At 39.2% G+C, this 25,156-nt stretch overlaps 1 protein-coding gene across 1 annotated transcript in view; it reads left to right on the top strand.

Moving 5' to 3' along the window:
- The window catches only part of DNAH11 (dynein axonemal heavy chain 11), a 319,948-nt gene that overhangs the window by 24,242 nt on the left and 270,550 nt on the right, over window positions 1-25,156 (top strand). Inside the window, exons 7-9 of the mRNA XM_082693790.1 lie at window positions 7,283-7,516; window positions 8,634-8,801; window positions 21,518-21,634. Of these exons, the coding sequence (XP_082549916.1) occupies window positions 7,283-7,516; window positions 8,634-8,801; window positions 21,518-21,634 (519 nt within the window). The remainder of the gene's footprint in view (window positions 1-7,282; window positions 7,517-8,633; window positions 8,802-21,517; window positions 21,635-25,156) is intronic.

Genomic DNA, 25,156 nt, shown 5'->3' with positions numbered 1-25,156 from the left:
GAAGAGAGACTGTTCTTGGGGTAGCAAATTCCGTATGCAGGAAGTGTATCTGAACCACTAAGGAGTTCTTATAAAACAAATGCCAGAGAAGCAGGATCTGTGTCTGTATGGCTTGGACTGCGAGTTGTTAAGGTTGCTTTCCATGAGAAGTGGATTGCCTCCAGCTGCAGTGGACAATCTGAAGGAGAAAAAAACAGTATAAATTCATGTTAACTGGAAAGTTAAGAATGCAGTGGCTTCTGGAACAGCTTGTTTCAGAGATCTCAGATGATAATTTCAAAGCTCGCTGCCATCCTCCATTTTGGTCGCTTTATTTTGGACTTTATTCTCATCACTTGTTAAGTAAGATGGCTTTCAGTACTCTAGATATATCCCCTTTTCATAGAGTAACTTCCCTGGAAAGGGACTGTCCTTCTTGCTTAGTTCTGGTCCAGTGGGTTCTGATTCCATTCTGGGAGCAATCTTTGTGGCAGAGGAGATAGGCTACTTGGCACAGTTCTGGGTCACTTGCTTAGAGGAGGTTGGATGACTGTGATTGACCTAAATCTCAGATCTAGACTAATGCCTCCCAGTGGTGTTGACGCTGTGACTCACATGGAAAATAAAAATGCTTTACTGTACAGTTGGGTGAGTTGGAGAGCATTTGGAACCCTGGAAGTGTGGTCATAGACCAGGCGAACAGCTTGAAGCTTCTGCTGCCCCAGGCCCTAGAGCCTTGCTGTTACAAGCAGTAGAGAGAACATGGTGGTAGGATGAACAGCAGTGGTTTGGGAACTGTATTTCAATCCAGTCTCTGATATTTTTTTAGACAAATTACCCGAGACTTGAAAAATGATATTATTTCCTGAATTACCCTGAGAATTTAGGGTGAAATCCAGATTAAAGAATGGGTCTCCTAACTTGTGAGATGGAGTTCAGTGGTGTGTGCGTGTGCATGTGTCTGTTTCTCTCTGATTTTAAAGAGGTGGAGAATATGAAGAGGGACTTTGGCCTCAGACCAACCTGAATTCAATTTTAATCGGAATACTTAAGGCAGAGTGAAATTGGTTCTTGAGAACTCAGTTTCCATATCTGTAAGTGAGGGTAATGTCCAGTTCATGGGCTGTTTTGAGGATCAAGAGGTAACCTAAATCGAGTGCCCAGTGTGACATTTAACAGGGGCTCAGTCGAAGCTAGTTCTAAGCTATTGACCTTCAAATTAGTTGCAGCTATTGATGGGAGATAACAATGGATCAGTTCCTTGCTATATTCTCTCCTCTGGCTTTATTCTATTTCTTTCTTTGTTGGTCAGCAAGTATGCTAGGTCCTAATGGCTTTGCATCTCCATGTTAAAGACCTTGATCCCTATTGAAAAGTCAGCAATGTATTCTCACAACTTCTGCTATACCCATTTTAAAGGATCCTCATCACATTTTAAGATTTACTAAAACTTAATGCTACAAAGCCCTGCTAATTTATCAACTCCAGAGGTGGTTATCTATTGCAGTAAGTAGCTTTTAGGAAGTCCTTTAAACCTGTGCTCCCTGGCCTCTAGTCTATGGCATGGCCAGTTTGCCAAGCTCCAAGCAAATAATGTAGCTTTCCTTGTTGCTTAGTGTTTCTGGCTCCTGTCCAAATGTTCTGATGACCTGATTTCCTTGATTCTCAAATGGACTTGGTAGTGAATGTGCCCCAACATGTTACGAATCACAAATCAGTAATGAGCCAACTTTCATACCTGGGTCCCCTGAAGAGCTGAATTCTCCCCAAGTCTTCCCCAGTGATCTGCTGTCTAGTTTATTTCTTATGTTAACAAGCAGTATATAGTGCCTTTTATTTGCGAGGAACTCTTCTAAGCCTTTACAAAAACTAAAAATGTAATTCCCTATCAATGCTGTGACATAGAGATGCTATTAGTAATTTGTTTTATAATTTAAAAAAAAATCCCTTGAACTCAAGAGAAGATAAATAGCTTTCCTAAGGTCACCCAGTTTTTTAAAGTGGCACAGTTTCTTAGCCATTACACTAGGCCCCATATTTTAAAATAACAGTTTTGATTTTTAATAACAATGTAATATGTGGTATACTAATGATAATTGTAAAATATTTTCATTGCATACGATTTATAATAATAGAAATAGTCCTGCACATCGATCACCACAAAATTCAGCCTTTTTTATATTTCATATTCTCAAAACTTACTTGTATTTATGCATTTTATCACACATGTAATTATTTTTTTATTAGCTCCTTGAAAAATTATTTTATTGTTGGATATTTAGGCTGCTTCCAGTCTCCTCTGTTATACACAATATGCAGAAAACGACTTTATATGAGAGTCCCTTTTTCCTTAACTTGGGTCATCAGTTTAATATAAATTCCTGGTAATGATCAAAGGGTGCAATGTTTTCATGATCCTTGAATAATTTTTGATATTTACAATTTTTTTTAAACGTTGTATCAATTACATTGCTATTACTGATGAGGGAGCATGAGGCTGGCTAAAGACAAAGCAAAAGCTGGCGCCTTGTACCCCCCCCCATCTGCTTCCCCTCTGTCATATGTGTAGCATTCCTCAGGCAGCCCTGACTGCCATAAACAATAAGCAAATAGTTAACTTGCAGAGCTCACAATCCTGCTAGACAGGAGTCTCCCTTGGCTTACAATTGTCCTAAATCTTACTAACAAAGACGATTGATAGCAGGATTGTGACACCCCACCAAAAAGTCTCCCAACTATCTTAATGTTAATGGCTGGTCTACAGACAACATTGATCCAGCCGCCAGGGCAAGGCCTGGGACATCCTGGCACCTTGTAGGCCCTCTTTAGCATATGAAAACTCCACTGAAACCTCCCTTCCCCTCACCTTCCCCCAACTGCAGGGACATAACCTGCCATCCCTCACAACCCGGGGAAGCCCCAGCTCTTCCTGCCTACGGGTCCTGTCCCCGTGCTTTAATAAACCACCATTTTGCACCAAAGATGTCTCAAGAATTCTTTCTTGGTCATCAGCTCTGGACCTCAGCCCACCGAACCTCACCTAGGTTCTAGAACTTCATCATATGGCGCCCAAACATGGGGCTGTGAGTCTTTACATTTGGACTCTGAGCTTTGGTGCAATATGTAAAACATTTTATTATAATTCACCAGCTTTGAACATCACCTTTTTTTTTTTTTTTAAGATTTTATTTGAGAGCAAGAATGAGTGAGCATGAGTGGGGTGAGGGGCAGAGAGAGAAGCAGACTCTCCTCTGAGCAGGGAGGCCAATGTGGACTCCATCCCAGGAACCCGGATCATGACCTGAGCTGCAGGCAGATGCTTAACCAACTGATCCACCCAGGCACCCTGAGCACTACAATTTTTTAAAAAAATTGGGGCGATTTATTGGGTATATAGTGGTAGCATCGTGATTAATTTGTACCTTGCACAATTTTTTTTAAAGATTTTATTTATTTGGCAGAGATCACAAGTAGGCAGAGAGGCAGGCAGAGAGAGAGAGAGGAGGAAGCAGACTCCCCGCTGAACAGAGAGCCTGATGTGGGACTTGATCCCAGGACCCTGAGATCATGACCTGAGCCAAAGGCAGAGGCTTTAACCCACTGAGCCACCCAGGCACCCCAGTACCTTGCACAATTTATGTCATTACACATTTTGTGTTTTTTATAATTTCATAATGTAGCTTTCATGTACTTTGTATATACTTTGAATATACTTTGTATATACTTTGAATCTATTGACCTTTAAGTGTTTATGAAACATTTGAACCCTTGCTGTGTTCAAACATCAGAGGTAATAACTTGGCATTCTATCATATGTATTTGGCTAATACATCAATGCAATCGTTCTAATTTCTGTGGTATTTTAAAATTTTAGAAAAGTATTATTTAAATTGAGGAGGTCTCACTTAAATTTCGGTGTTCTACCCTCCACTGAAAAGTTAGAGATCTCACAGCACTGGCTGTGTCATGGCCATTTGCACAGTCTGTTATAGGAGCTTTGGGTACCCCTTTGGAAAGGTCATGTGCTGTCTAGATGACTATGGTCTCCACCATTTGCTGTTATTCCTGGTTGGTTCCATTCATTTTCATTCTATGACCGATCTTTCTAGGCATTCCAATTTCAGATCTTTTTTATTTTAGAAGTAAATATGTTTCTCTTCCCTTGTTTTCTAACAGTGGCCATTAACAGTCATTTAGGCTGGATTTATAAAAGGCATCATCTCTTCATCTGGCCACCTGGCCACCTCAGTTGATGGCACACCGGAGTTTTGATAATGGGGTCTTTTTTTTTTTTTTTTTTTTTTTAATGGCTTGCTTCTTTTCTCTGGTAACCTGACTCCATTCCCTATTTTTTGTACCTCATTACTACTCTAGGCCCACCACTCTGTTTCATGGCTCAGTATCTCCTTGTCGATATTTTCTTAAAGATCTTAGATGAAGAGACGTGCCCGGGTGGCTCAGTCTGTTAAGCATCTGCCTTTGGCTCAGGTCATGATCCTAGGGTCCTGGGATGGAGCCCCACATCAGGCTCCCTGCTCAGTTGGGTGTCTGCTTCTCTCTTGACCTCTGATGTTCCACCCTGCTTTTGCTCTCTCTCTTTCTCTCTTGGTCAAATAAAATAAAATAAAATAAAATCTTTGTCAAAAAAGATCCTAGGTGAAGAAAAGTTTTAAGTGTGAGAGGTCAACTTGGAAAAGAGATGTCGTGTTTGAGCAAAAATAAGAATCCATAAAAGCACATTTTAAAAAAGCAGCTGAGAGATAGGCATCCAGCTAACATAGTCTTGCAGATAAATTGCTTAATTAATAATTGATTAATTGGCTTATTGATAAATTGGTTAGCAGTATTTTAGTGTATAAGGTCTCTGAGTGGGGACCAGTTCATCCTAAATCCCATGGGTTTTTGGTGTATGCTGAGACCCTTGAGTATGAGAGAATAGAGTACTCATGGTCAGGCGTGCTCCAGAGTGTTGCTGTAGGAAGCAGAAAAGAATTCAGAGTTTAAGAGCTAAGAGGAATTTTGAGATTCACTTAATTCATCTCGCTCCTTTCATAGATAAGGAAACTGAGATCCTCTGAGATAATTTAGCTAATATCACAAAAGCAGTTAGTAGCCCCTAACTGGATCATAACTGCCTCCTGCTGATCGCTTTTACCTCACACACCCTGCTGCCTATTGAAATGATATAGACTAGATTTTCTTAGGGTATTTAGTACTATGAGTACTATATCCTTGTCTTTGGGAGATTAATTGCTGTGATTGTGTCATTTGTGCGAAGTTCCATCAGGAAGAATAAGAATGAAAATAAGAACAGCTTGCCTGGACGTTAAGTTAGATGCAGGTAATTAAGTCACTGGGGACTTCTGAAACAGAGAAGGCAATTGAGTCATTGCCACAGATTTTTTTTTTTTAAGCTTCCTGAAAGGACACAGGGCACATTTTTTATAAAGCGCACATAAAGATAAAGGTCTCTGGAAATCCTAGCTTGTACCAAAATGTCGACTCCTTTATAACATAAGGGATTACTGGTGGTTCTCTTCAGTGTTCTCTGTGCAGTGTTAGCAGCATACAGGCCATGTATGCCCTTCTGGGCAGCCGCAGTGGGAAGTAAGAGCACAGATGGGCAATCTACAGCTCAAACTCAAAGAATTCTAATCCGTAGGGGTTTTAGAAGCTAAACATGAGTTTCTTACTTACTTACTTTAGAAGCTAAACATGAGTTACTTACTTACTTACTTAGACTGGCACAGTCTATATTACATGTAAAACTGTGACCATTAATGAGGGAAGAATACTATGTCTACATTTAGAAAAAAATCCTTACATCTGTAGTGAACTCAATGGCTTTCATTACGTACTCGACTGGGATAGGTAACAACTTTCTAAGCAACCACCACATTCAAGGAACAAAATTTAAGCCTATGATTTATGTGAGTTGAAGATGCTTCGGGAAGAAATAGTGTACAAAAGAGCCAATCGAATTTATATTTTCTTGAAGTCCTTAAGGAGGGAAATTCTGAATATTCCTAACAAATATGGGTAGGGAAGGTCTGGAAGGTACCTAGATGTGACTGTCCTATGAGAAATTGACCAGTGTACATGAATCTGCTACTAGAGTCTTTTTTTTTTTTTTTAATAACTAGTTTCCATGCTGAACATGGGGCTTGAACTTTTGCCTCAGATCAGTGGTCATGTGCTCTACTGACTGAGCCAGCCAGGTGCCCCTGCATGGGTCTTTCTTTTAAAAAACCCCTCTTACCTTTCCATTTCCTCTACTTAAAACTCATTATATAGCATTATTTTCACTAGATTTTATGTCCTGTAATGTTAGTAGAAGAGATGCTTGCTACCATAAGAAAATTGCTGGTGTGACCCTTAACTATATGAGCTCTTTCTCACCTTTACAGATGACCCACTGCTACCAGGTAAGGTGACCGTAGTCTTTAAAGCCCATGGTCTTCAAGAGTTCCCCTTCTGGTTTGTGTATTTCTTTATATGAAGGAAAAATTAAGCAGAATATTTGTTGTGAGAATACCCATGCAAATGCTCATTATACAGTTGTCATACCTGCAAAGCTTAGCAAAAACTTAGTCATTGCTAGAAAGTGTATTTGGAAATTGTACAGTCTCCTGTATATCTACAGGATATACAGGATTCTAATGTATACAAGTATGTCATTGAAAACCCAGTGTCAAAAAAAAAAAAAAAAAAGAAAGAAAGAAAGAAAGAAAGAAATCCCAGTGTCTGAATTTTTAGAATTTTTTGTCTCACAGCATTGCTAGCCCAATTCTAAGGATGTATCATTTAAAACATGCGTTGAGGGGCGCCTGAGTGGCTCAATCCACTCCATGTCTCCCTCTTGGTTTCTGCTCAGGTCATGACCTCAGGATCATGAGATCCTGCCCCAGGCCAGGCTCAATGTGGAGCATTCTTGTCCCTTTCCCTCTGTCCCTCTACTTCCCCCCAGTGCTTCTCACTCTCTCAAATAAAATCTTAAAAAGCAAAAAAAACCCCAAAAGATTGAGGGGTACCTGGGTGGCTCAGTCTGTTAAGTGTGTCTGCCTTCTTCCTGGTCATGATCCTGGGGTCCTGGAATTGAGCCCCATGTTGGGCTTCTTGCTTAGCGGGGAGCCTGCCTCTACCTCTCTTCTGAGCCTCGGCACATGCTTTCTCTTAAGTAAATAAACACAATCTTTAAAAAAAAAGATTCATTGAAAAAAAATCCATTGAAACAGGTGTTTTCACTAAAAAACCTTTTTTTAAAACATATTTTTGATCAGAGTTTCCTTTTATTAAAACCTAGGCAATAGCTTATCTTTCACCTGAAGACCTTTTGAAAGGAGAAGTTGAAGACTCTTTGGAAAAGATTCAGGTGGCCATTGACATCTTAAAGACTTTCAAAAAGTCTTTTTTTAACTACAGAAAAGAATTGGCAAGCTATTTTAAGGGAAACAAGGAGCTAAAACCGTGGGATTTCCAGTCTCAACTGGTGTTTTGTAGATTTGACAAATTTCTGGACCGTTTCATGAAAATAGAGGTATTTATTGACTTGTGATTTATTTGTATTGTGGATGGGTTAAAAAATCTTGTTTTCTGTATCATTTGGGAGATAGTTTATTCTGTTTGGGTGGGAGAGAGGGTCTCCTTTCTGGATTATTATGAAGTGCTGACAAGGCCAGTGCTGTTAAGGTTGTTCTTATAAACTTTACTTTGATTTCTTTCTTTTCTTTTTTAAATTCATTTTTTATTCTTTTAGTATACTGAACATAAGTGAGCCTCTCTTATGTATTAGTGATCTTTGACTTCTAACTTAATAAGCTCTTGGAAGACCATTGTAAAACAAAAATCTCTACTATACATGAAAAACCTATTTGATTACCTAAAATGCCATACTATCTTTCAGAATATTAATATATGGACTATAAAAATACTAAAGCCCATCGTAAAAAAAAGAACATGGAAATATGTGCTGTGTGTAAATAGTTTTTCAGATACTTTAAAAACAAACAGTAAATACACGCATGTACAAACATTCACACACGTAGTTGGAGCCAAATGGCTAAGCGTTTTTTTAAAGCAGGGGATCTAGTGGCAGTGCCTTCAGCTCTTTGTAAAACTCTTTCAAGTTTGGACTTTCTTGTTATCATAAAATTTGTTGTATTTCATCCAAAATTAGAACTGCATGTTTTGAAAATTCCCATCCCTTAATCAGCCTGAATGCCTCTCAAAGTCTAAGAGCTAAATGCCTAACTAGGGGCAACTGGTCCCCTTTCCTTAACAGTCTTATGCCCCCTCTCAGTAAGGGAGGTAATTCACTGCAAAATGGAAGCTGAAGATAGGATTTTAGATATGACCTTGGGATCTGAGGTAGGATTAGAAGGATGTAAAAGTACAGAATCCTATGTTTAGCTCTGCTAAAGTAGGTATTGCCTGGACTGCTGGAAAATTCTTAGGAAATGTGAAAATGGGAATATGATTTTAAAACCAGTAACTTTGTTCATTTAAATCATTTATAATTTTCTGTCATGTAAGTGTCCATTAAATCACTCATTTTTTTTGGAATACGTGAAAGAGTTTCATCTTTGCAACTTTAAACTGCTCCCGTCCTGTTTGAGGTGGTGGAAAGATCTTTATTATACTGTGTTTTTACCAAGGATATATTTGTCACCATATTGGAATTCGAAAAGCTGGAAAGACTTGAATTTGGTGGTACCAAAGGAGCGATTTTAAATGGACAAATCCACGAGATGATGGAAGAATTTATGGAACTATGTGAAGTTTTTAAACAGAGCACTTATGACCCATCTGATTACAATAATACGGTAATATTATACCTTTGCATTTCATTGCATAGAACCTTATAATTTTAAAGCTAGAAAGGATGGAAGGTCAGAGTGGTAATAGTTTCCGCCTTGTAGAATCTCTCTAGGATGAAAGAGGTTAAATGACTTGCCCAAAGTCTCTCATTTACTTAGTGGTAGATCAGGGACTGGAACTTAGGCCTTTGTATTTAGAAGTTGAGAACATTGACAGCTGTTTCTAATGTAACAGTGGACTCAGTCAGGATTTGTTTCTGGCTTATGTGTACTTTGAAAAGGAAGTTTTCAGATTAACTCATTTCTGTATGACTGATGTCTCTGTAATTTGTGTGTTTTATTTTGTCTTTTTCTTGAATCGCCGGATTATTTTTTGGTCTATTTGAACATTCCATTTCAGGCTATTCACTACATATATTATGAAGATGTATATTGTCTCTCACATATTTTTGCTTTCTTCTTTAGTGTTCTTTGTAGTTTCATAATTTCAGGCTCAAGGAGATACGGGGAAGCTTTCAGATGTAGGTGCTTCTGTTTTCTGCCACTCCCAGTGTGTTAGTGGCCAGGGAGTTGCCTGGGAGGCTCCCTGCAGCTCTAGGATAAGAATAGCTTAATTTCAGTTGTCGGCCCAGAGCGGGGAAGTCTGGGTACTAAAAAAAGAAAAGAAAACAAAAAGGATTTCACTCTTGTCTTCTTTTTTTTATACAGAATGTGAATTTCTTCACTGTTGTGCTTATATTTGGTCAAATAATGGGTTATGTGTAATGCACAAGTGCAGTGAGTTAGCCTTATTAAAGACAAGGTCAGCAGACTTAATCCTTTTGAATGCTAGTCCGCTTTTGGGGAGTGGAAGTAACGGCAAGAGGATGCAGCTGTTATGTGTCCTGCTATTTTGTGCAAAAGTAGGAGGAACCTAGGACCCTGGTGAGTAAGAGCCTGAGCTCATCTCCAGAGCCTGTAAGATGTCTGTCCCACGTGGTGGGCATTCCAGGAATCTGGACGGAATAGAACTCTTGCAGTTCATTGGCTTAGCTCTCCTGAGCAACTTGGCAGAGGAGTGTGAGACCCACCGCGCAGGGAATCCTCGGGTGCACCTGAGTAGCTAAATCTGGATTTCCCCATGGTGGGAACACCTGGCAGGTTTTCAGAGCACAGGGGTTGGAGAAGGAGGTGAGGTTTAGCTGATGTCACTACCTTGGCAATGCCAGAGGTCCTGAATTTATCCCTCTGTCTTCCCAAAGCCTGGCACAGTCGCAAACAAGGAGGAATACAATATTCATTTGCTCCTAACATACGTATTTACTTAGTATTTGTATTTTGGTATTGAGTATTTTGAAGTCCTATTCATTTTGTGAGTAAAATGGGCAAGGCTTACTCCTTTATTTATTTATTTAGAAAGATTTATCTATTTCTATTTAGAGAGAGTGCACGCACAAGCAGAGGGAAGGTCAGAGGGAGATGAATAGAGAGAATCTCAAGTAGACTCCCTGCTGAGTACAGAGCCCACCACGGGCCCCTTGGTCTCACAACTGCAAGATCATGCCCCAAGCCCAAAACAAAGCGTGAGACCCCCAGCCAGCTGCATCCCCCAGGTGCCCCGGGGCTTACTTCTGATGTCCGTGTCTGGGTTGAGACGTTAATAACCTGCCCTTGAAGTTCTTCATCCTCTTCTCTGGGTATTTCTCTTTAGAAGAGAACCTAGAAGCTCCTTGACTTTGGGCCTTCCTTAAAATTAAAATACTAATTAACTAAAAGTTCATTTAATTGCTTTTCTTATGTTGAAGAGTTTTGCCTTTTGTTTCTTTTGAAGATTTTATTTGTTAGAGAGAGAGACAGAAAGTGCAAAAGCAGGGGCAGTGGAAGGCAGAAGGAGAAGTAGGCTCTCTGTTCAGCAGGGAGCCCAATGCGGGGCTCAATCCCAGGTCGCTGGAATCATGACCTGAGCCATAGGCAAACCCTTAACCTACTGAGCCACCCAGGTGCCCCAAGCTTTGCCCTGGTTATCAGTGTTGCCTCAGAATGTTGCAATGATTATGTATTTTTAGCTTAATAAGCTTTATCTGGGGCTTTTTAGCTGAATTCATTGTATTGATTTTTATGATGAATTCAGTTGGTAATTTTTAGGAGACATTTTCTGAAATTATTTCCAGCCTAGTATATTCATACAGTCATATCCACATGCCCACCGCATGCCCTTCTCTTCCCACTGCATATACTTTTGCATGTTCCCTGGTCCCCAGTTAATATACACGAGCACTAACATAGCAGTTGATTGTATCATGACTTTAGTATAATAATGGTTCAAATATATTTCAGTAAATTAAAGAAATAATTGCTGATTTGCATTTGGATGTACTAGTATTTGTTTCTTTCAATCACTTTCAAGCCTATAATCAGGCAAAAGAGGTGTGCCACTGTGGTCCATTTATAGAACATAGGGATTTTCTCAGGCATATCCTTAAAAATATTTCTAGGCTTCTCAATTATTTTTGAATAGAAAGATCACTTCAGGCATTTCTTTGGCTTCTTCCTATGGAATTTTGAGATTTAGACAATAAAAGGGAGAGACTTGGATTATTTATTTGTTGAAATTGATTTGACATTTAACATCGTGTAGATTTAAGGTATACAACTTGTTAATTTCAGACATTTTATATATTGTGATACTGTCATTGTAGTGAAAACCACCACCTCTCTCACACCACGTAATTATATTTTCTTTTTAGTGGTTGGAATCATTATGTTCTAGTCACTTAGCAAGTTTGATATTAAATGAATATAGACACAACAAGTATTGTATTAAAATAACAAACTTGCTAAGAGATTTGCTTTAATAGTTGTATTTAATAGCTAGTCAGATCACTTCAGCCCCAGCAGCTTTCCTTTGTTGACATTTTGAGGTGTTACTTGCGTAGTTATCTGGAGAATTTTCTTTAATCAGGTGTAGTGGCTATTTGTGAGAGGAATGTCCTGGCTCCACTTAGTCTCTGTTCATCAGAGTCCATTAATATTTACTGAGTAATCGCTAGGTACCAGGAGTTATGCCGAATCTTCACACATTCCTGTTTCATTCTCACTATAATCCTGAGAGTGATGTCCAGGCGGATAACAAGCAAATTACCTGAGACTCCACGGTCCCCTGGGAGGGGACCCGGCTCCAGCCCCGAACTCTGAAGCCCATGCCAGCGCTCTCCCCTGTGCCTCTCTGACTCTTCAGTATTTGCCTCCCTTGTTGTCTCCTCATTGAAATGAAGGGAATAAGTTCATCTGGGCAAGGGGGGGAGTGGTGCTGTGTTTGGAGAAATCAACCTGAGCGCCTGTGCCCCAAGGTGAGCTGATCCCAAGATACAGTATCTTTTGCTTCCAGTCTGTCATTATACCAGAATCTAAAATACATTTTCCAAGTTGTTCTTTAGTTAATCCATACTAGGTTGTATTCCAGTTCCTACAGTTCATACTCTGTTCTGCTCTAGCCTACCGAATGATTAATTCTTCTATTACTGTATGTAGCATTTTCTAATTTTAGTGATAAAACTTGTTAGCCATCTACAGGATTTTCCTATGTCTCACCTGCTTATTTTTCGAGATAAAATTTATTCTTTAAAAGCATGACACTCTTTCGAAAATACATCATGCAAAAAGTCTCCTCCTTCTTATCCTGCTGTCTTATTCCTTAATTTTACACTTTTTTCTCTCCAAAGGCATCTACCATTAGGAGTTTCTAGTATAATATTCCAGCGATACTTGATTCATGCACTAGCAAATCCATGGGTGGGTTCTCTTGCATTCTGCTTTTGCACAGATAGCCTTCTTTACACACCACTTACACCTTGCTTTCATCACTTAATGTATTTTGGCAGTCATTTTGTATCACTACAAAGGCATTGCCTACTTTTTAAAGAATTGCATCTTATTCCATTGTATTTATGACTATTAAAGTAGTAGATAACATTCTTTAAAGATACATTTAGGAACTTCTGCTTCTGGGGAGATAAAATAGACATACTTTTCCATATACCTTTTAGTAAGTAGGGCTAAAGCATTTTTATATAAAATTGTTACCAGAAATTTACCTAGACATGGGACTGGGAACACCAATGAGCACAGACATAACTTGTCCCCGTAAAAGCCTGATCTCTCTTAAGAAGGGAGAAACATAGTAAGAAAACTTGTAGACCTAATCTCTCTAGTTCAGCCAAACCCTACAGAAGAAACTGTATCCTACTCCCATTCATGCCAGCAAAGACCAAGTGGGAAGCCTAGACTTAAAATCAGTCTGGGGATGCCTAGGTGGCTCAGTCAGTTAAGCATCTTCCTTTGGCTTAGGTCCTGATCCTGGGGTCAAGTCCCACTTTGGGCTCCCTGCCCCTTCTTGCCTGCCCCTCCCTTTGCTTGTTCACTTTCTCCCCCTCTTTCTTTCCTTCTCTCTGTCTGTCTCTCTCTCTGGCAAATTAATAAAATCTTAAAGAAGTCTATAACAGGTGCCTCACCACCACCCCCCCCAGCCCCGGGATGGTGCCAGAGATTGGGTAATTGGAGAGCTGTGATGGTCGTCCTGCCTGGACACTAAAGAGCTCCCACTTTGTGGTGTCAGTGGAGACCCCATGAGAATCCTGGACTTTCTTCCTCATCCAGTAACATACTAACCACACTGGGGTAGTGTCAGAGGAATCCTGCTGGAGAGTCAGGACTTTGACCATGGCCAAGTGGTAACCAAGTCACCTGCACTGGCATCAGTGGAGACCACATGGGGAACTTGAATACCCAGTTATGGTAAAGCGCTCCCCACACTTCGGTATCAACCAATGCCAAGGGAGAACCTGGATGTCTATCTCTACATGAGGCTGGAGCAGTATTGGAGAAAATCAGCGAAAACAAGTTTCAAGATCCAGTGTCTCATAATATGAAAATGTCCAGAGTCAATTGAAAATGACTTATTATACCAAGAGCCAGGAAGGTCTCCTCTGAATAAGGAAGACCACTAATAGATGGCAACATGGAGATGACAGAGATGTTAGAATTCTCTTACGGATTTTAAAGAGCCAGACTAAAAATGCTTCAATAAGTAATTATGAACATGCTTGAAACAAATGAAAAAACAGCCTCAGTAAAGAAATACAAAGTTTTAACAAATAGATGATAGAATGAATGAATTTTAGAGCTGAAAACAGAACAAAATATGAAGCACTGCCGGAGGGCGCCTGGGTGGCTCAGTGGGTTAAGCCTCTGCCTTCAGCCCAGGTCATGATCTCAGGGTGCTGGGATCAAGCCCTGCATCAGGCTCTCTGCTCGGCAGGGAGCCTGTTTCTCACTCTCTCTCTACCTGTCTCTCTGTCTACTTATGATCTCTCTCTCTGTCAAATAAATAAATAAAATCTTAAAAAAGAAAACCAAACACACACTGGAAGGTAGAGCAATAGACACCCCTCAGTCTGGACACTAGGGAGGGCTAGAGAAAGAGAAAGAGCAGAGCCTCCAGGGCTTGTGGGAGTGTACCAGACCTAGCATTTGTGTCACTGGACACCGAGAAAGACCGTGAAGCTGAAGGTCTCAAAGAGATAATGGCTAAGAACTTGCTGACTTTGATGAGATAGAAAACTACAGATTCAAGAGGAAATAAGAACTCAAAGGTAAATCCAAGGAACAACCCAGAGAATTCTGTGCCAAGAGACTTAATTAAACTTTAGAAAACAGAAGACAAAAAAATCTTCAAAGCAACAAGGAAAGTCTTGCCTAAGGGGAAAGATGATTTGAATGACAGGGAATTTCTAATCAGAAATCATGGGGGCCAGAAGGAAATGGCAAAATATTTTTCAAGCCCTGAAAGAAAAAAATCCATTAACTCTGAGTTCTCTATCCAGTGAAAAATACCCTTCAGGAATTCAGGACAAATCAAATTCTCAGAAGCACAAAAGACCAAGAGAATTTGTCGTGAGTAGACAACCTAAGAGAACAACTTGAAGAAGTTCTTCTCACAGAGAGGAAATGATAAAATGGGGAGCCATGGGACCCCAGGAAGAACATGGTAAGGGAAAATATGTGTAAAAATAAGAGACTTTCCTTGTCCTCTTGCGTTTTCTAAATTGTTTGACAGTGAAAGCAAAAACTAGAACACCGGTTTTAAGTGTATGTGCTGAAAATATTTAAGACAATTGTATTTTAAAAGAGCATGGAGGGATAGAAATGGAGGTGAGGTTTGTTCTGTTTTTGCCTCTTTAAAAATTGTGGTAAGACATGTTTTACATTTTACTTTTGTGTCCATTTTTAACTGTCCGGTTAAATGGCATTAAGTATATTCACAGTGTTGTACAATCATCAGTGTTATCCACTTCTGGAACTTTTTATCATCTCGCGTGAAAACTCTACCCATTAAATGGCCACTCTCCCTTGCCCCCTCCTCTCAGTCTCTGGTGGTCTCTAGACTGCTTTTTGTCTCTGGACATGTTTATTTTATATATCTCATATTAGTGGACTGATACGATGTCTTTTGTGTTTGGCTTATTTCACTTAGCATAATGTCTTCAAGGTTCATCCAGTTACAGCATGCGTTGAAGTTTCATTTTTTTCAAGGCTAGATAATATATGTAAATGCTGAAATTCATTTATTGATGAACACCTGGGTTGTTTCTATCTTTTGGCTCTTGTGAATAATGGTGCTATACACAATAGTATATTAAGTATTTGTTAATCCTTTCTCTTCTTTGGGGTATATACCTAGGATTGAGATGATTGGTTGTGGGGCTCCAGGGTGGCTCAGTTGGTTAGGTGTCGGACTCTCACTTTTGGCTCAGGTCACGATCTCGGGTCCTAAGTTTGAGCTCTGACTGGGGTGCTTAGGGGAGTCTGGTGAGATTCTCTTTCTCCCTTTCCCTCTCTCACTCCCCCTTCACTTCCCCCATGTACTCTTATACACTCTCTGTCTCTCAAGTAAATCTTTAAAAAAAAATGCTCAATCATGTGGTAATTTTATATTTAACTTTTTTTCCTAAAGATTTTATTTCAGAGAGTGGGAGTGTGAGCACAGATTTGGAGGGGCAGGAGTAGAGGTAGAGGGAGGAGCAGACCTCTTCCCTGAGCAGGGATCCCAATGTGCAGCTCAATCCTGCAATCCTGGAATCAGGACCTGAGCCAAAGGCAGGAGCTTAACCAACTGAGCCACCTAGGTGCCCCTATGTTTAACTTTTTGAGGAATTTCTAAACTTTTTTTCCATAGTGGTCAAACATTTTTGCTTTTCCACCAGCAGTGCAGAAAGATTCCAAGATTACCATGTCCTCACCAACACTTACTGATTTTTCTCTTTCTTTTCTTCTTTTTCTTTGCCATCCTAATGCCTCTGAAGTGATAGCTCATTGTGGTTTGATTTGCATTTAACAAGTATTGTTGGTCTTTTTTTTTTTTTTAAGTACCTATTGGCCATTTTTATATCTGTGAAGACATGTCTGTTAGAGTATTTTGCTCTTTTTTTTTTTTTTTATTGGAGTCTTTGTTGTAGTTTTCCCTATATTTTGGACATTAATTCCTTCTTAGATATAAGATTTGCAAGTAGTTTCTTCCCTTCTGTGCATTGTCTTTATACTTTCCTGATAGTGTTTTTTGATGCCAAAAAGTTAACTTTGAAGTCACATTTATCCATTTTTTCTTTTGTTGTCTTTTCCTTTTGATGTTATATCCAAGAAATGGTGGCCCAATCCAATGTCGTAAAGATTTTCTCCAGTATTTTCTTATAAGAGTTTCATATTTTTAACTCTTACATTTAGGTCTTGATCTACTATAAGTTTATTTTTGTATATCTTGGGGCACCTGGGTGGCTCAGTCGATTTAATTTCTGCCTTTGGTTCAGGTCATGATCTCAGGGTCCTGGGATCAAGTCCCACATCGGGCTCCCTGCTTTCAGGAAGGAAGCCTTTTCTCTTCCCTACTTATGCTCACTCTCTCTCAAGTAAAATCTTAAAAAAAATTTTTTTTAAATATCTTGTAAGGATTGCCTTTATTGTTTGTCAGTAAAGTATGGAAATGCAACTGATTTTTGCATGTTGATTTTGTATTCTATGACTTTGATGAATATATTACTGCTGAAAGTTTTTTTGGAGGAGGGTTGCAGAATCTTAAGGGTTTTTTGCATATAAAATCCTTTAACCTCTTAAGAGATCATTTCCCTTCTCGATTTCCACCTTTGATAATTTTTTTCTTACCTAATATTTCTAGCTAGTACTTGTTATGTTGAGTAGAATTGGTAAAAGTGGGCATTCTGTTCTGTTGCTGATCTTAAGGGAAAAGATTTTAAGGTTTAAGCATTGAGTATGATATTACCTCTGCAGTTTTGATAGATGGCCTTTATCATTTAGATAAAGTTTCCTTCCATTCTTAACCCACAGAACACCCAGGTGCCCTGATATCCTTCTTTCTTGTGGGTTCCTACACCAGGGGTTTGGTTCCTAAAGTCCATCTCTGCCCCTCTTCTTCCCTTCTCAGTGTGGCTCCTTTTTTGCCTATGGCCATGGGTGATCTGTTCTGTTCATCTTCAGGTCATTTTCAGAATGACTTGCCTTATATGTACCTGTTGCCTCTGTGTGTCATGGGAAGAGGTGAGCTCAGGATCCTTCTACTCTGCTGTCTTCCTGGAACTCTTGTGTCAACATAGTTTTCATTTCCTTTTTGATATCTTCCTTGAACCATTGGTTATGGGAGGAAAGATATTACTTGAACCGGTGAAAGATGATGACATTAAACATTAGATAACTGATGTACATATAATGTAAAAATATATCTATGTATCTAGATATGTAATATCTCGAGCATTACAAAGAGATACATTTAAAACACTATAGATACATCAAATGTAACTCTAAAAAAATTCCCAGAGAGTTGCAGAAAAAGGCAAGAAATGAAGAAAAACAACTGAAAAGAAAAAAGAAAGGGGCAGAATTAAGCCTTAATGTAGCAATAATTACCTTAAAAGTAAATGGTCAAAATATGCCAATACAAAGAGCTTGCCAGAGTGGATTAACATATAAGACCCTACTGTATGCTTTTTTTCAAACACTCCAAATATAACCATATATGTAGATTAAAAGTGAAAGGACAGGAAAAGGCGTATCATGGGAATGTGAATTGAAAGAAAGCAGTAATGGCTGTCTAAATATCAGATGAAGTAGATTTCATAGCAAGAAAAAATTAAGAGAGAGAGACATTATATTAATGATAAAAGGGTCAATCCACCAAAGAGATCTAGCAATCCTAAATGGGTGTGCACCAAATAAGATAGCAATAAAATATGTGATTCAAAACAGACAGAACCTAAAAGAAAAATAGACAAATTCACAGTTCAAATTGGAGATTTCATTGCTCCCTTTGAGGAACTGAAAGAACAGGCAGATAGGAAATTAGCAAGGATATGGAAGGGTTCATTACCACCAGCCAGGAGGATCTAATCAACATTTATAGAACATTCTGTGCAACAATGGCAGAATTCACATTGTTTTCAAATACTCATGAAACATAGACCATGAATATGTTATATCCTGGGCCATAGACAACCTTAACAAATATAAGAGATGTGAAATGGTACAGAGTATGTTTTTTTGTTGACAGTGGAATAAAAAAGAAATCAGTAATGGAAATCTAATAGGAAAATTTAAACTACTTAGAAACTGAAATGACATCTTTAAGTAGTGACTTGACTTTTTTGTCTTTTTTTTTTTTTTGCCATGAGTCAAAAAAGTAGGGAAATAAAATGTAGAGAACTTAAAAAAAATGAAAATATACCAAAATTTGTGGGAACAAACACAGTAGTTCTGAGAGGGAAATTGATAGCTATAAATAAGCATATATTAAAAAAGGAAAGTCTCACATTGGTAATCTGAGTTTCCACTCTACGAACCTAGAGAAAAGAAGAGCAAAATAGGCACAAAGCAACTAGAAAGAAAAAGAGCAAAATCTATGAAATTTAAAACATGGAGAAAATTCAATGAAACTAAGAGTTAATTCTTTGAAAAATAAAAAAGTGAGAGGGCAAGTTACCATATCAGGAATAAAATGGGCTACCACTACATCCTCTGCAGACATTAAAAGAATAATGGAAATATCAAAACAAGAAATAACCTCTAAACACGTAATTTGACACCTAGAAGAAATGGATTAATTCCTCAAAAACCAGAACTACCATAACTCATTCAATAAGAAATAGGTAACTTTTAAAATTGTGATATAATATTGTATTAGTTTTGGTTGTGTATCAGTAGTGAGTTGACATGGGCATATATGGAGAAATGATTATCACAATTTTATTTATTACCCACCATCACACATAGTGATTTTTTTTCTGTGATAAATGAAGTAGAAAATTTGAATAATACTATAACTATTAAGGAAATTGTACTTGTCATTTAAAAAAAAATACTCTCTGAAAGGAAATGTCAAGGCCCAGACTGTTTCACTCGAGAATTTCTCCAAGTATTTAAGTATTAAGATCATTTCTACACAGTGTCTTCCAGAAATGCCAGAGGAGGAAACACTTCCTAATTTGTCTTGTGAAGCTAGTAGTTACTGCCCCAAATACCCAAACCAAAGAAGTTAATGCAAAAAAAAAAAAAAAAAAAGAATTTTTTGCTTCCCTAATTTTCTCTCCTAAATATAGACATAAGAATTCTCAAAGTATTAGTAAACAGAACTTAAAGTATTAGTAAACAGAATTCAGCAATATGGAACAGGGGCACATTTTATATGTAACTGAGGTTTATTCCAGGGATGTGAGACTGGTTTAATATTTGAAAACCCGCATATTAGCTGGTTAAAGAAGAGAAACATGATTGTGTTAACTGATGCATGAAAAACATTTTACCAAATTCAGTGCCCATTTCTGGTAAGAACTCTTGGGAAAAAGAAACAGAGAGTAACATTCTCAAGTTGCGTAAAGAACATATACTGAATGCCTATAGCACATGTCATGTTATGGTGAAGGGTCTTCCTAAATCCCAACCCATAGCATATAGTCAGCTGCCCACTCAACGTCTGTGCTTAAATATTTGATAGACATCTCAAACTTGCAAAACTGAAACTCTGGCTGTACTCAAACCCCTTCCCTGTCTTCTCGCCATCTCCTAAAATGGCACATCTAGTGGGCTACATGGCACACAACCTTGGAGTCATTCATGATCTTGTTCTTTTTCTCATGATAAACATCAGGTTCTGTCAGATAAACCCTGAAAACATATCCAGATCTCCTCTCTGACCCGGATGACTGCATTTGCCCTGAAACTGCCTCCTCAGCCCCTTTCTTGACTCCATCAGGCTCTGTTCTTCCCTCAGCAGCACGAGTGCCATTTTGAAGCTAAGTCAAGCCAGCGCATTTCTCTAGCTAAGACTCATCAGTAATTTCCCACGTCACTAAAAGGGGGAGAGGTGCCTTTGGCCATTCTGAATTTGGGAGAGAGGGAGAGAGAGTTGGGATAAAGATTTGCATTTTCCCCTTGCTGAGGTGTTAAGCACTAACTGTTTAAGTAATATTTGAGCATCTTCAGTTGTAAGTTTCTTGTTCCCTTACTGAGAGGAGGGATAAATTGGGCTTGTTACGACTTGTTGGGAGGTTGTGTTTACTTTCACAAGTCAGTGATGCTTGAATGAAGAGACTGGCTCTCATTCAGACCTGGAAACTTCCTCTTGATGCTAAATATAACATTGTGGTGTGTAAGACACTGTACCCTGGGACGTTGCGTTCTCAGGACGTGTTTGAGTCCACACAAGGGGGCAGTCCTTCGTAGCAACATCAAAACATCGAAATGGTTGCCAGGCTTTTAAATTCTGGTTCTGCCAGTTAGCAATGTTGTGGCTGTGGGTAGATGACTAACCTGCTCTGCGTTCGCCTTGTCACCTGTAAAATGGAAGCCGTATGACCTACATCCCATGTGGTTGTGCACATCAAGTTAACAATGTAAAGCATTTAGAACAGAAAACTGCATGTTCGCTGTCATCATTATGACTGTTACTAACAGACGAGACTTACTTGACAGAGGAGAGGACTTCATTCCACCAAATGTGTGGCGGGCACTCTCCCCGCGGCCTGACTGGAAAGCCCAAGGGGTGTGTGGGGACTTCTTCACCGTGACCTGCCCTGCGGGTTTTGTTCTTTGTATTGAGGAGAGCTGCAAACTAACACATGGGGGAAAGGGAAGAGCATGGTGTCTCATTTGCGTCACTGGAGGATGCTTTCTTACAGACCTCTGATGCTACTTCTCACCTGAAGAAAGAGTGCCACTTGCTAGGTTTTCTGCTCCATGAAAAACAAAACAAAACATGTTCCTATTTAAATGGACACTGACGTTGTGATGAGAGTGTGGTGTTTTCTGTTTGTTTGTTTGTTTGTTTGTTTTGTTTGGAAAAGGTTTGCTTTATCATTTATAATCAGAATGGATTGGGAGAGGGCAGAGTGCTGTTGATGGGGTCTGAGCCACTGAAAACACCCGGGGAGACGTGGACTCACAGGGCTCAAGGCTCTGTACTCCTCTAAGGTTGCCGTTTTGAATGGTTAGTCAGAGCTTTCCATCTTCCCCAGAATCCTGCGATGAAACCTGCATTGGGAGAGATGGGGCGGGGGAGGGAGTGAAGGGGTGCAGGGAAGGGTGAGACCAGGAGCCGGGTGGGAGAGAGGAGCCAGGTGGCTCTGTGATGGCTGTTTTCAGTGTTGGATACTTTGCTGTAAACTCTTTCACTTTGAATCTTACAGGAATTTGAAAGTGATTATGTTGTGTTTAAGTCCAAAACTGTGGATTTTGACAGAAGGCTTGGGATGATTCTCTGTGAAGCTTTCTTTAACTGCAGTGGTTTAGAAGCTGCATTTAAGGTTAGTTCTGAAGAAGCTATCATTAAAAAATACTTTACTAATGAATAATTTCAACTGTTAGATGAAAGGAGTGGATACATTCCTTTCTGACCCAGGTAAACTATTAACTGGTCACATTCTGTTGGTATTCACCTCACCGAACTAAATTTTACACACTGCTCTAATGAATGATGTTTACTTAGGGACAAGGTCAATTTTAGGACTTTTGACTATTGATATTTTTTCAGATTCAGTAGGTTAGCTCTCATTACCTTTAGAGTGACTTGGCCTGGCCTGTGAAATCCTAATTCAAAATTAAGCCACCGTGAAAAGAGAAAAATACATGTTAATGCAAGATTTTCTCTATAGCATTGTTTGCATGTATTGGGTTCACCTGCCCACTTCACTACTATGACTGAAACAAATAATAATTTGTATAATACTTTCCATCAGGCATAAGACACCCTTGGTGATCAGACATACCATTATTTTGTATATAAATAAAATGCCCCCAAAATGATGATTCCATTATTATATAACATAGTCCACTTTCCGATGTTAAGACACAAAGAAATGTTGGACAGAGCATTAAAGAAATGCAGTATGGTATTTCTGTATTCTGAGTTGCATAAAAGGAATGCATCTTCTTAGACGTCCCACATGGATAGCTTAGGATGTGGGGAAGAGGGACACCATGTGAAACTTGCTTATCAAAGCAAAGAACTGCAAGTAAGGTGTAGAACCAAATGATGTCCCAAAAGAGGAACGGAGACTTCTGTTTCTGAAGAAACACACCTAGGGGATCATGGGCCCAACTCGTTGGAAATGGCAGTGCAGGGGCGCCTGGGTGGCTCAGTGGGTTAAAGCCTCTGCTTTTGGCTCAGGTCATGATCCCAGGGTCCTGGGATCGAGCCCCACATCGGGCTCTCTGCTCAGCAGGGAGCCTGCTTCCTCCTCTCTCTCTGCCTTCCTCTCTGCCTACTTGTGATCTCTGTCAAATAAATAAATAAAATCTTAAAAAAAAAAAAAAAAAAGAAAGAAAGAAAGAAAAGAAAATGGCAGTGCAAAACAAGGAAACGGACCCAGACTTGATGTGGGATACTGTTTGATTTTGATCTCCAAATTCACATGGTGGGTCAGGGGGTGGTGAAGGTCCAAGTATTTTTTGGCTCCAGGTGAGCATTTTTACATGGAAAATTCTCAACAATCGTGGTCTGGGTGGTTCAGTGGGTGACACATCCAATTTTTGATCTCAGGTCAGGGCTTGATCTCAGGGTTGAGATTTCAAGCTCCATGTTGGGTTCCACACCGGGCAGGGACCCTACCAAAAAAAAAAACAAAAAAAAAACCTCATAAGGATTAAATAGTTATTTGTTTTGTAAGAGCTGGTAGATGAAACTTTTAGATGCTGTTGGCCAAAATATCTGGCTTATTATTGTAAAATTAAGCTGCCTGTGATCCCCATCTCTCAGAAATTATGTTCGTTAGCTACATATGTATACATGTATCCCTTTGACAAGAGTGACATCACAGGCTGACCCTCTTTGGTAACATTTTCCACTTAGGAATGAATCCTAAACATGTTCTTGGCTTCACAGCAGAAATCATGATTTTTATAATGGCTCCATAATGTATCACACTCTCTGTTGCTGGAGCTGCTTGGCTTTAATGCCTTCATAGATAACAGAAGGAAAGCGTGTAGATTGTTCCCTTCACAGAAGCTCCTACTGGGTCTAATTCAAGTCTCTCTTCCCGTAGCACAACTATTGGTAGGGTTTCTGTTTGAGTCCATGCCACTTACTTTTTTCTAAGCGATCTTATATTTTTGTCATGTATTTTGTCTTTAACTTTGTAACTGTTTGTATCTTGTCTGTGGAAACATGCAGCATGAGCCCCTGCCCAGTAGCTCTGCAGGGCTGGGACATCATTTCACAGTTTGTGTTCCAGTTAGATCCCCTTCTTCAGTGTCTTCTAGAGCAGACATCTAATAACTTGAGGTTGGGGTGATGGACTGGTAGTCAAAGCCCTGGAACGACTCACAGATGAGGGTAAAATGCAGCAAAAGTCATGGTAGAAGAAAAAAAAAAATCACAGGATGGCGTGTTAGGGGAAAAATTATTTCTACCCTAGATACAGGGTGATGAGCTCTGACCACATGCCGTTGGGTCCCAGGGAATAAATATTTGCAGACCGTTCTCTGGAGACCATGGTTCATGCCTGCCCTCGGCCAAGACATGACCAGGAGGGGCACTGGGACCAAGCACTGTTCTACTCAAACATGAAACTGTAGTTCAGAGCCCACAGTGTTGGCACTCAATAAAAAACAAAACAAAGCAAGACACTAATGGATGTTCTTCTAAAACTTAAAACAATATGTCTCCAAGAAGGTAGACTGGAGTGTCTCAGATGAAGCATCCAGAGAAGTCTTCAGGCGATAAAACTGAAAGCTATAAAATTGTAAAGTGCACGAGGTTTCAGACAGCAACAGATTTAAAACATCTTCAAAAGAGGCAAACCCAGAAAAAATATAAATAGGTGATGAACAATGAATTTTGGAACACTGAAAAAGAAATAAAATGGAATGGGAAAAAAAAAATAGGTACTGCTTGAATAGTGGCAAAGGCATTATCCCAAACCTTGAGGAGTGGAAGAAAAGGTAGACCACACAGATCTCAAAAGGGACAGTTAGGGAAAGAAGCATGTGGTAGGGGCCCACTTTTAATCTTTGGAGGTCGAGATGAAGGAAAACATCTATACTCTTCCCAAAAATAGCTCTCGGTTTCCTGAGGACAAGGAAGCAAGAGGTCCACTTGACCCTTGTTCTCTTCCCAGAGAGTAGTTTTTCTGTAACTATGATGCTGAAAAATTACAACAATGTGTACTACCTGAAAGGCTAAAGGCTATCCTTACTGCTATTAGCTGGCTTTACAGCCTCCCCAAAGAATATTTTTTCTGTGTCTTTTTTCTCTTCTACTTGGAGTTCAGTCTCACTAAGCATATCAAGTAGGCAAGATGAGATGCAGCTGGGAAGCTACGGGTATTTCAGTTGTGGTCAGTACATTAAGTGTTTGAAAAGAACAAATCATGAAGTAAATACATTTCCCTGGTGTTGGTGGCCCGCTCTTTGTTAAATCTGTGAGTCAGTGTTTGCTTTTGACTATTAACATGAAACCCAGAGTCAACAAAAGAGTGGTTCAAAGAAGAAAGTTAATAAGCATTTTGCTAGGGAGCAGCTAACTAAGCAGGTTTTAAAATATTTAGCAGTTTCTCTACTGCTTATAATTGATATTACCGGGGTGAGAAGCCAAATGTATCTAAACTGACCTCTGAGATATGGTTTGATTTACATTTTACTTTGTACAATTTTCTCACTTTTTTTTTTTTTTTAGTGAACATAGTTGATATAAATATTTAGAGAATGTTAATAATAAAGCTGTTTTTAAAGAAACAGGTATTTCCCCTTTATTTTACTTAAATTCCATTATAATTAATATAGTGATAAGTTAGTTTCAGGGGTACAATAATGAATCAGCAGTTGTGTAC

This window comes from Mustela nivalis (assembly GCF_964662115.1).
Source record: "Mustela nivalis genome assembly, chromosome: 12".
NCBI lineage: Eukaryota > Metazoa > Chordata > Mammalia > Carnivora > Mustelidae > Mustela > Mustela nivalis.
This window is presented reverse-complemented; position numbering and strand designations above follow the sequence as displayed.